General features: G+C 42.1%; 1 protein-coding gene across 2 annotated transcripts in view; it reads right to left on the bottom strand.

Annotated features, from left to right (window-relative positions):
• The window catches only part of TBC1D19 (TBC1 domain family member 19), a 321,596-nt gene that overhangs the window by 166,472 nt on the left and 142,233 nt on the right, over window positions 1-12,891 (bottom strand). For both annotated transcript variants that reach the window (XM_030192613.1, XM_030192614.1), the window contains exon 10: window positions 2,380-2,418. In XM_030192613.1, coding sequence (XP_030048473.1) covers window positions 2,380-2,418 — 39 coding nt within the window. The remainder of the gene's footprint in view (window positions 1-2,379; window positions 2,419-12,891) is intronic.

Raw genomic sequence — 12,891 nt, 5'->3', positions numbered from 1 at the left:
GAGGATAGGGGATAGAAAAGAATCACTGGACATAGGAGGGGAGGGCAGGGGAGAGAGGATACATGCTGGACATGGATGGCGGGAAGGGCAGGGGAGAGAGGAGAAATGCTGGAAATGGATGGAGAGGAGAGCAGGAGATAGAGGAGAATTTCTGGACATGGATGGGAGGGGAGGGCAAGGGAGAAAGGAGAATCACTGGACATGGAGTGGAGGCAGGGGAGAGAGGAGAATCGCTGGACACGGATGGATTGAGGAGTTGGCGAGGAGGAGAAATGCTGGACTTGGATGGAGGAAAGGGGAGAGAGAATTATTGCTTTATATAGATACAGGGGAGGGAAGAGAGGAGAAATGCTGAACATGGATGGAGGAGAGGAGAGAGGAGAAGTGCTAGACATGGATGGAGGGGAGGAAAGAAAAAAGAAGAAGATGCACGTGGATGGGGATGAGGGAAAGGGAAGAAAGGAGAAAAACTGCACATGGATGGAGAAAATAGGCAAAAGCTGGATCCACGTTATACCTTCTCCAGTCAATTCCACGGAGGAGGACCCAGCTTTTACTTATGGATGTAGGGCAAGAAATGAAGAAGAAAGGAGGAAAGTAAAGAAATATATGGAAAGGAAGCCCTGGAAACGGAGTTAAGAGAACAGATAGAGCAGCAGAATCAGAGACTAGGACCAATATGGATAGAAAAACAAAGTCATCAGACAACAAAGGTAGAAAAAATCATTTTATTTTCATTTTAGTGTTTGGAATATGTCCAATTTGAGAATTTACATCTGCTGTCTTATTTTGCACTGGGTATTCTGGAGCTGTAACAGCTTACAGAAATTATTTATAATGAAAAAAAATCACGTTATTTTTTTCTCCTATACTAGTATAATATTTTCAATGATGTCTGTTTATATGCGCCATGGCTGGTATAAGGGGTGTGTCTAATGTTGGTGTGGCTATAATAGGGGTGGAGTCATATGTGGTGACCCTGCCCATGAGTACCGGCACCTTTTTTTCTACAAAAAAAGCACTAGTAACCACAGAAAGGCAGTACATCAAATCCAATTCCCTTTCCCTATGTTTAAGTACTGGCGGTCTCACTGATTATTGTCCTCTACAAACATGTTGGAGTGCATGGGCACTATGAATTCTGCATTTTAGCACGTGCATTAAAAATGTAAGAAGTGTCCAGAGGGTCAAGAGAGTCCAGGCCCTCCAACTCTATACCCCTACCTGCTGTTATTGGGGTAGGGGGGAGGAGGGTTGTAAAGAGTGGGGGTTTGGGGAAGGGATTGGTTTACTTGTTCTCTTTTTGGGGGGTTTCTCTCTCATTTATGTTGTTGATTTGCCATATGATTTTTCATATGAGATGTTTGTTATTTGAAATGTCTAATAAAAACGTTTGAACAAAAAAATGTAAAAAGTGCTATTTTAGTACTCATGTTATTAATTTTTACATCCATCCAGTATATATAAACCCTCTGTCACTATGCAATGTTTATATACTTTAGTTTGTTCCTTGAGCTTTTTGAATTAGGCATTTAACAAAAATTTCATATCTGATTTGAAAACCTCTCTTTTCATGCAGGCTTTTGAAAGAACACATGGACCTGTGGATGCCTAGTAGTGTACGATTGTGTGCCTGACCTCTCTCTTATCTTGCTACTGCTTCTCTTCCTGACTGCCATGGTCCTTTTCTCTCGCTATCAGGGGCATAGCTACGTGGGGCCATGGGGGCATGGGCCCCCACAGATTACACCCTGGCCCCCTCTACGTTTGACCCCCCCGCCCCGCCGTCGCATCAGGTACCTTGTTTGCTGGTCGGGGTCCCCAAACCCAGCCAGCCAACGAGTTTTCTTCAGCGCCGGTCGACTCCGGCGCCTTCGTTGTGGGATCATCTGTTTCTGACGCCTTACGTCCTGCACGGGGCTACATGCACGGTGCAGGACGTAAGGCGTTAGAAACATATGATCCCACAACGAAGGTGCCAGAGTCGACCGGCGCTGAAGAAGACACTTCGGCTGGCAGGGATTGGGGACCCCTGCCAGCAAACAAGGTACCTGATGCAGCAGCGGCGGCGCGGGGGGCAGGGGGTTGTGGTTGCGGTCCAAAGTGGCAAGGGGGGGGGTCGGCAGCTAAACAGTGCCCCTCCACCTCGGGCTCTGGCCCCCAATCCCGCCGAGTCTGGCTACGCCCCTGCTCGCTATCATCCCTTTCTACTGGCGTTCCTCTTTCCTATCAATTAATTGGTGCTCCTTTCCTTCTTTGTTTTATGTAAACTTCTTTTATCGGCATCCCATGAAAGGTGACATATCCAACCCCAATAAACAAACATAGAAATTGTCAGGCGAGAGAGAGTGTGAGTGTTGAGAGATATCTATTTCTTACCTTTTTTCCCAATATGTATATGTTCACTTTCAAAGAGTTCTGTAAAAGAAAATGGAATACAAGAGCAAAAAAATAAACAAAAGTGGAAAATTTATTTCTTTTGAAGTTTTCATAGGAGATAATGATAAAACTTTTATTTTAATTTATTTTTTTAAATTATATTCTACCCATCAACAGATCTGAGCAGATAAAATATATGCACATTAAATACAATAATATGTTACAGATTTCACAATTAGAAACACCTCATAGACAAAACCAACACAAAACTAGATGAACAATGTATATGTAAGGCTGTCTAGGCCTTCACCATAGGAAGTATTATTGTAAAACTTCTATTTGGGGTGTGACTGCTATGGCCCATCTCCCCCAGGTGGGCCCCTTTTTTCTACACCGACTTTTCTTCTAGCATACTAGGGCAAGAACCTGAAAACACCTGCACAATTAAGGTGCATGCATTTATACCGGCCCTACAACTAGTGTAAATATCTGCACCTAGATATGTGCTAGAACACATATACATTATAGAATTCTATAATTTGCACAGGCAGATGTGCATCCTGCCTACACTCTGACCAAATTCTGCCCATGTGCACACCCACTGGCAAATTACATACCATTAAATCATGACGGGGTACTTTTCTGCTTGTTAGTATTCTGTAAGAGATCATTTACAAATCTAAATAACTAGCATGCCTCCATTTACATGCCTTCCTACAGCCTACAACTAGGCAGTTCTTTATAGAATTAACCCCTGTATGTTCTGGGGCAACTAAAACTCAAACTGGATTTACTGAGAAAAATATTCAGCAGAATGGGAGCTACATAACTTTAAAAGGATAAGTTAACTGTTCATAATTCTGAGTGTGTTCCACTGACTAAATATACAAATATAACTTTAAATAGATAACTGCTAGTTATGTGATTGACTTAAATGTATATATTTTTACAGATACAACAAGTTCACTGGTCAATGCACAACTCTAAAACCAACTTCTGGAACGCCCCTGATCTCACCCTGATTCTAAATAGATAATTTTTGATGTATAGTGACCAGAAATTTTTAACAAGTTGAAAAATGCATGTTCTGGCCATTGTGCAAAAGCATGTTTCACAAAGGGTACATGGTTGGCTGGTTGCATTTGTGACTAAGCCAGTGAGAAGATGGGGGTGATGAGTGTTAGATGGCCTGAATAAGTGGATGGAGGTTATAACTGGCATGGAGTCTGAGTGAATAAGTGCATGGGACTAGTGTGAGTGCATGAATCAATGGGGAGTGAGTTGACATGTGAGGGGCTATAGAGGACGACTGAATTTTGGTTTTGGTGCCATAACAGGCTCAAAATCTTTTTTCTGTCTGTGTGTTTTCAGTGGAAGCCGAAAATGTGTACTTTGTCCTGTTTGTCTCCCTCCGTTCCCCTTCCCTCTGAACAAGAGTTGCCTTTCAACCCTGCAGGTGCTCCCCTTGGGCCTGTCTTACAACCCCTAGTGGACTAGGGGTGTAGTCAGGGTACGCATGATCCCCAGTCACACCTGCCCATGCTGGCTCTGCTGTCAAAAATGGCTGCCATGACCTCTAATGGTAATCTTGTGAGATTACTGCAAGAGGTCATGGCAATCATTCTGAGAGTACATCTAGCTTGGAGAGAGCAACTGAAGATCACTCCTACCCTGACTATACCAGTAGAACACAAGGGATTGTAAAGTAGTCTGGGGAAGAGTGGGGGGGGGGGGGGGGGGGGGAGGAGGGGAGAGAGAACTCTTTGTATTCTTTTTTTATGCATGTATGTAATGTGATTACAAGTAATGCAGTTATGATCTTGCATAGTAGATTATATGGTAAATAGAGTGCTCCAAATAAATGTTTTTGATACAAAAGTTTAGCAGGAGTTTAAGTATGTAAATTTGAGACAATAGGAATTAGCCTCTCTGTGGAGATCTGACATCAACTATCGCGCCAAATGTGGTGCAGAGTCAGCCATTGTAAAAGCACTGTGGCGTTAGTTTCAGTTTTCATTAGCTGAGGTCCATGTGTGCAGAGGCTATTTTGCTTGGAGGTAAAATATAGTCTTTAATTATTTAAATATATATTCTTGCTCAGATACCATTTGAGTGAATCTAAAGAATTTCCAGGCTCTGTCTGGTATGATGAAGATATAGAATTTTAATCAAACTTCTGTGCAGAAGCTACATTCTATGAGAAAGGAAACTGCAGTGATTGTGGTCAGCTTATAGTGTTAGTAGGTAAATGATATTACAATGAAATCCCGTTTATATATTAGAAAATAACCTGAGAAATGTATTGCTCGATTGTAATTTTTCAGAGCATATAGTCCTCACATTCAGTGACATCAATGCACTTTTTTATTTTTATTCTGGATTGTGCATCAGGCTGGTATAATATCTGCAATATAGACCACCAGTGTCTAGACTCCTTTACCCTATTTTAGCACGAATCTATCTCATGCTTGTCTTTAGTCAGTTTTATAACAAACATAAAGCAGGAAATATCTCAATGCTATTTTCTCTTGTTATATTTGTGCACAGTTTAGGATAAGCATTGTTCTAGGCTGCGTAATTTGGTTTGCTATCCGCTACAACACTTATGAACTATCACAAAATAAAACAGAAATAATTTATAGGAATGAGAGAGAATTAAAATTCTTTTTAATTAATTACTCACCCACCAGCACAGCATCAGACATCAGTTTCAAGTTATAAAACTTACAAAATCTAACATCAGTACCTCTGGTAATTATAAGTAATTAGACTAATTAGATAAAGATGGAAGAAACGTTTGTTCCTCATACAAAGGTCACAGAACAGAGAGAAAGCAGAGAAAGGGCAGAGAATGAATGAATGAATGAATGAATGAAAGAAAGATTCATAGCTATAGAGAATTAGTTTCTATCAAGGGAGGGAAGTAAAACCCCCTTGGGAAAAAAACATAGGCCATTGGACAGATCTGAAACACTTTCTCCAAACATGCCTGTTTTTTTTTTTCAGAGTTACTTTGTCTGCAGAAGGGTTTTATAGGCTGTTGTGAGCATCCACTTCTCCTCTACCCTGGACCAATCATAGGTGCTGCATATGGGCTGGAGACTTGTAATTGGGACTTTCATATGTACTGGAAGCTTGCAGTTTGTCCTTGCCACACCTCTAACTCACTTTTGTAACAGGATATACCAGGTATGAGTTGCCTTAGCAACATGAGATCCCATCAGAGCATGTGACCAGCCAGAAATTCCTTCATGTGGCTGATAGGAAAAAGAGCGTTTTGGGGGATGGGAAATAGTGCAGTATACCTGAAATAAGTTAGATAGTGCAGGATCCTCCTGCAGACGCACCCCTATGATGAGCTAATAGTGTGCCTAAATTTGCATGCTATTAACTCGGATCATAGTGGCGTTAATGCCCCACACTGTTCCAGTGCCAATTTTAGTGTGCTGTTTCGAACAGTGTGGGGCTTCTGATCAGCTGAACTCCAGAGAGTAAAGAAGGTTAAAAATATACATATATTTCACTGACTTCCACTTAATCACACATTTACATAGGTATTTAACAAAAAATAGAGCCCTTATCTGAAGGTCTCATCATAAGAAAAGCCTTCCTCCTTTTCTGGGTTTCTTTAGCCAAATCCAGAAACATTCTGATCTACAAGCCTAAGAAGGGGACATTTCTCTCCTGAAAGAAAAGTCGCAGAAGCCATTCCTGATCAGATGCTAGTGCCAAAGAGACAACCAAAGAAGCTTTAGTCACAGTTTCTGAATCAGAGGACTCCAAGATTTCAGGAACGTTAAGAATATCCACCTTCCCTTCAAGAAGAGGAGTTAAAGCAGACTGAGCTTGCAAGGGTGCTTTCTTTACACTAAGCAAATAGTAAATACTCCTAAGCAGAGGGATAGTCTCCTGTGGAACTTGTAATGCTTCCTTAGGATATCTAAGAAACATCTTTCTTGCAGAAACAAGTAGCAGATTAGGAAAACTGATCATATGCAGGTTAGAAAATCTAGCCACATTTTCCAAACTCTTCATCTTACGGTTTAACGAAGTGTTCTCTTTAATAACCATTGAAGACAATGTCTAAATATTTTTAAATTGATCATTGTATCCATTCACTGTTTCAGACACATTATCAAGATGAATCTTCATAGCCGCAATGTTCTTAGCATTATTTTGAACATTAGAGCTAATAGTAGCTATTTACACTGAGAGTGCCTTACCCAAATCCGAGACTGCTGTCCAAAAAGTTTCTAAACAAAAAGCTGGGGGCCTCTGAAATTGAAATAAAGGCATAGCTGGAGTTTGCTCTCTGAATCCGTCGCAGCAAGACCAGGACTCCACAACAACTCAGCTGCTGCTCCCGCCAAACCTATTCCCTTCGGCAGTTGACCTGGAGGCCTGACCATAGCCTCGGCACTTCTTCCAGGCATCTTCCCCCGATCTTCCGGAGTTTCCTGCAGGGCGCACTGAACTCCGACTGGTAGGTCACCCGGCCTATCCAGGAGGGACTGAGGCAGGGGCATGGGGGTCAAGAGATATCAGAGCTGAAGCTCGATGCCAATCCACCTGGCAATGGTATCTGGGCAGCCAGCGACTCCTCGAATGTTGGTGGCTGCAGTCCCCCACAGAACAGAAAGGAATCCATTGGTCCTGAGACAGAAGTCAAAAGGTTAGATGAAGGTTCTGAGGGAATTTATCCTTCTTCACCATAATGAAAATGCAGAATAGCACCATCGCTATGCTGCTGTCACCATCTTGGCCCCTCACCTCCTAACTTGGCAACTCTTAGGGAGATGAGAGGGGCTGTGTGTCTGATCAATCCTATTGCAAACAGCTGCTTTTTCCATTGACAAGAGAGGTGTGGTAGCCGTGTTAGTCCACTTTTAAAGGTAATCAATACAAACAAAACAAAATAAAACATGGAAAAGAAAATAAGATGATACCTTTTTTATTGGACATAACTTAATACATTTCTTGATTAGCTTTCGAAGGTTGCCCTTCGTCAGATCGGAAATATGCAAATGTTGGTAGATGACAGTATATATGAGTGAAACATCAAAGCATTTCAGTGACAGTCTAACAGGATGGGGGTGGATAGGTGAGAGTCAGGGAGACAGGAGACCAATACAATTTACAAAGCAATACAATTTTATGCTTTGTAATGGGCTAGAAATCCAAATCTTTGTTAAGTCCTGTCTGGTGGGTGTCAAAATATTTAATCATTTTGACTTCAAAGGTCTTACGCTCCTGTATTGTTTTAAAGTTCCTTTTCAGGATCCTTACCATGAAATCACTGGTACAGTGTTCTGGATTTGTAAAGTGCTGTCCCACAGGCGTGACACCTTTGTTTGTACTGGCATTTTTCATATGATGTCTATGTAAATTAAATCTCTTCTTTAGCATCTCACTTGTTTCTCCAATGTAGCAGCCTTCATCGCACTTTTTACACTGAATGATATATACCACATTGGAAGATGAGCATGTGAAAGATTCCTTAATGTTGAATATTTTTCCTTTGTGAATGATCGTGGGGTCCTGTGAGATATTTTGGCATAGTTAGAAGCTGGATATATCGCAAGGATGTGTGCCATTCTTTTCTTTTTGAGTCTGTGTTGGGAGCTTACTTCTAATTAGCTTGTGTTTTAAGTTGGGTGGCTGTCGGAAAGCCAGCACTGGTGGGGATGGGAATATCTCTTTCAGTAATTCATCCTCCTGGAGTAGAGGCTGCAGATCTCTTATGATTTTTCTTAATTTTCCCAGCTCTGGGTTGTATGTCACTGTAAGGGGGATTTTGTCTGTGGCTTTTTTTTCTTTGTACTGCAGCAGATTTTCCCTGGGTGTTTTGAGGGACAAGCAGTACTGAGTCAGACAAGCAAGTGGGTGTCTCCCAACTTAGGGCTGCTCAAACTGTTAGTACTTTTTGCAATTTCAAGAGCAACCCATACTGGTAGAACGCGATAGTTGCAAGCTCAAAGAGACACACTGGCCAGAACAGCCTGACCAAAGGTACTGTCTGCTACTGAATCTTCATACAGGCAGCAATGCAAAATAACAACGTGTAGAGAAGATCATGGCAAAAAATGATGCAGACTAACAAGGCTACAGTGGTTGCAAGTAGTTCTGATCTGATAAGACTTCACTTTAGAGATCCGCTTGTTGACAACAGAACAGGATACAGGAAGTAAGCCAGTTTACAAGAGTTATTTTCATATCTGGTACACCAATCCTGTTGGGATCAAATAAAAAACTACTGCATAGAATTTTTAATCAGCGAAGTCCTTTTAAGGTAGTATGCAAGAGTATGCTTAGTCCAGAGTGTGAAAGGCCTTCTCATGTGAGTTTTTGTTTTCACTTTTAAGAGTAAGTACAACTAGTTGTGACCTCCTGGCAGCTACAAAAATGTGTTGAATGGGCTGAGGTGCTTCCAGGCGAGAGACCAGAGACGTCTCAATTTCCATGCCATGTGGGCCAGAGACCAAGCCCAGATGAAGAAGCACCTCTTGCTGAGTTGCTGTTGGGAATTAAGTTTTCATAGAGATAGAACAGCAGATCTTTAAAAAGTGGAAACCAGTTCTGCTGAGGTCAGCAGGATACTATGAGGACCATTTGTAAAGGGTCATTAAAATGAGAGGAATCAGAAGGGAGGGGATTCACATAGAGGAAGGCCCATGGAACTGGCAATGCCTCCTGGGTTAGGTGTCCAGGGAACAGCACAACAGAGCAGTAGAGTGGAGGCCTGGAGTTCTTGCTGGTGGCATAGAGGTCAATCTGAAGTGTTCCTCATTCTTGAAAAATGGAATTGGGAAGCAGTGTGTCCTAAGACCACCTGTGGGGTTGAAGGACTCTGCTGAGCTTGTCTGCTATGTGGTTTTGCATGCCTGGGATGTAAGCAACTTGAATTTGAATGCAGCTGACTATATCAAAGTCCCAAATTCATGCTGTCTCCCGACATTGGAACAGAGAGCCCAATCCCCTTTGCTTGTTGACATAAAATATTGCCCCTTAGTTGTCTGTGCATATCAACAACAATGAACCCTGAAGAATCTGAAGGAATGGTCTGAGGGAACGGTAGGTTGCTCTGAGCTCCAGGTGAGTGATGTGGAATGGCCTCTCAAAATTTGACCAACTTCCCTGAGAGTGATGATCATCAACATGAGCTCCCCAGTCCAGGGTCCATGAATCTCTAGTCAGAACTCATCAATACTGATTCTGAGGAAGTCCACCAGTGTGGCATTAGCTGGAGTTGGAGAGGCTGAGATTACTGATTTCACTGAAATTTTAAGTCCACGGCAGATGCCTCAACTTTAGATGGGCAAAAGGTTCCACATGGAAAGCTGCAGCCATGAGATGATAAATTCTGGCTGCAACCTTTGGTGCTTTTTGTATATCATAAACATGAGAAATGAAGGCCTGCTTCTCTCCTCCGGTAGGAGGACCCTTGCTTGATCAGTGTACAATGTTCCACCTATGAAGGAAATGGTATTAATTGGCCAAAAAGAGAACTTCTGAAAGTTGATCAGAACATCCAGCACCTGGACAAATTTTAGTCTTGCCTACTAGAACTAAAGTCCGTACTTTTGAAGAGGCCACTAGGAGCCAGTGGTTGAGATACAGGAGCATAAGAGGACCTTGTGATGGAGATATGCTGTTACTATCACCAACCATTTCATAAAAACCCTGAATGCTGAGGTCAGGACTTTGTAATGGAAGTGCCTGAGGTCTGGAGGTGGAATACAAGATACCTCTGGCAGTTGGGATATGCATGTAGGCATCCTTACAATCCAGTGAGCAGAGGCAATGCCCTTTTTTCAGAAATGCTAGAACAGTACAAAGTGTTCATTTTGAATTCCTTCTTGAGCAAGAAAAGATTGAGATCCCTGAAGTCCAGAATAAGGCATATGCCCTATTATTTTTTTGAGAATTATAAAGTATATGGGATAAAAAGCCCAATTTCCCCTGTAGAGGGCCAGGTTCTATGGAACTGGACTGGAGCAAAAAGTGTAACTTCTTCTTGCAAGACCTGATATGAGAGCTGGAGAGGTGGATCCAGTGCAAAAGTCAATCTTGGCGCCTTTTGAGCTGCCTTAGGCAGTAACTCTTTTGGATTACACTTATAAACCAGGAATCCATGGTGATGGTCTGACAAGCATGGAAGAAATAAGGAACCTGACTGCCTACAGGAAGGGTAGGATATGTATTCTGTGAGACGTTGTGGTTGCTGAGACAGAGAATAGTTAAAAGAAAGGTTGCTGTTTTGCTGAAGCATGCCTCAATTACTTAGGCTGAGAGAGCCCTCTCCCTTTGATGTTAACTCCACGATGGTTGTTTTTCATAATAGAAAATATTTCACTGGTAGAAGCTCTTGTAGTGCTGATTAAAAGAGGGATATCTCTTTGTCGCCCCCAACAGCCTTAACGCCTCCATGTCCTGTGCTTGTGTCAGTATCAGGTCAACGGGCAGAGCAACCTGATGCCAGAAGTACTGCGGGAAACTCTGCTGTGGAGGGTGTTGCTGATAGTGTTGTGCAGCTAGAAGGACTGGAAGTAATGCTCGAAAATGTCTGGAGACTCTTGCAAAAATTAGATTCTATGACTAGAAATACTACTAAGGTTAAAGTTCTGGGGAGGAAGATGGAGAACTTGACAACGACAGTGGAACAAGTTCAAACTGAGTTCTCATCTCAGGTTGATCAAATTACTACTACTACTACTAATCACTTCTATAGTGCTACAAGGCATACGCAGCGCTGTACACCATACATGAAAAGACAGTCCCTGCTCAAAGTGCTAACAATCTAAATAGGACAGACAAACAGACAGAACAACTAAGAGGTAAGGGAATTAAAGAGGTGGGGATAAAAGGATACAGGCCAAGTGAGTAGTGGTTAGGAGTCAAAAGCAGCGTTAAAGAGGTGGGCTTTTAGCTTGGATTTGAAAACAGCCAAAGATGGGGCTAGACGTACAATTCAAGGTGAAATAAGAACACTGCTTCAATTTATAAAGCTCTGTTGTTAAAGATAACCTTGTGATACATACAAAATTGGAAAAAATTGAGAATTGTAATCATAGGTTGAACCTAAGGTTCCTAAACTTCCCCAAGTCCCCTGGAATACCACCTCTTGATTTGTTCAAAGTTATCTTACTACTATTCTGAAATATTCCCCAGATTCTATTCCTCCAATTAATAAAATTTATCATGTGCCCATACTTGTAAGGAAATCTCAGGGTGAACTGGAGGGTGAACGGGACAGGTATTCAGCTAGATGTGAATAATGTTTCTGCTATTTTGGAAGAATCTTTGACAGAATCATCAGAAAGAGTTACGCTGTTGGTTTCTCTGGTTTTTAAGCAACATTTAAATGCAATTTTGAGATTATATTTTAGACATGCCACAAAACTATTTTATGGCAAACATATTTGGATTTACCCTGACGTGACTAAATCTACTCAAGAAAGGAGGAAACAATTTTTGGTTATGAGGAAAGAGACCAGAGATCTTGGTGCCACTTTTTTATTTGCTTATCCATATAAATGCATGATTACCGTATTTTTCGGACTATAAGACGCACTTTTTTCCCCCAAAATTTGGGAGGAAAATGGGGGGTGCGTCTTATAGTCCGAAGGTAGACTTCTCCCTACTCACGCGATCTTCCCTGGTGGTCTAGTGACGTCGGGGCAGGAAAGAGCCTCCTCTTTCCTGCCCAGCGCGCTGCTCTCCATCCTCCTGTATGCAGCCCGACGGTCGCGGCGAGATTCAAAATGGCCGCCGAGACTTCAATTCTCGGCGGCCATTTTGAATCTCGCCGAGACCGTCAGGCAGCAATGCATACAGGAGGATGGAGAGCAGCGCGCTGGGCAGGAAAGAGGGGGCTCTTTCCTGCCCCGACGTCACTAGACCACCAGGGAAGATCGCGTGAGTAGGACGAAGTGGTGACAGGGCCGGAGGGAGGGAGGGATTCGGACAAGACGCACCAGAGCACCTAGGTTTTAGAGTTGGGAAAAAGGAAAAAAAAATTTTCCTATTTCCCTCCTCTAAAACCTAGGTGCGTCTTATGGTCCGGTGCGTCTTATAGTCCGAAAAATACGGTAAATTAATTAGGTGTTTAAATTAATTATGATTATCCATGAGAAATGGTTGAGAAATTGCTTAAACAGAGAGGCTTTTAAAGTATTCACGGAATATCAAATTAGGTTCCCATCTGATGAATTTCAGGAGGGAATTCCACCATTTGGTACAGAGGTAAGAGAATCCTGACATGTATACTGACTTGAAGATCACGTTAATTAAATTAAACCCTTAATTGTACAATCATTCAATTTCTAAGTTCTATTATGTTATTATACATGACTATAAATAGTTACATTTTTGTGTCTAGCATTTGTTTCCATATTACATATTCAACTAGAGACAGCGTAGCACGAAGCCCTGCCCCCTTGTGACATCATCAGCATCTCCAGTATGTGACACACACCCTAGTGGGCAACTTTAGGGCTATTGGAGGTGAAGGTA

The sequence above is a fragment of the Microcaecilia unicolor genome, chromosome 2 (genome assembly GCF_901765095.1).
Source record: "Microcaecilia unicolor chromosome 2, aMicUni1.1, whole genome shotgun sequence".
NCBI classification, from domain to species: Eukaryota; Metazoa; Chordata; class Amphibia; order Gymnophiona; family Siphonopidae; genus Microcaecilia; species Microcaecilia unicolor.
This window is presented reverse-complemented; position numbering and strand designations above follow the sequence as displayed.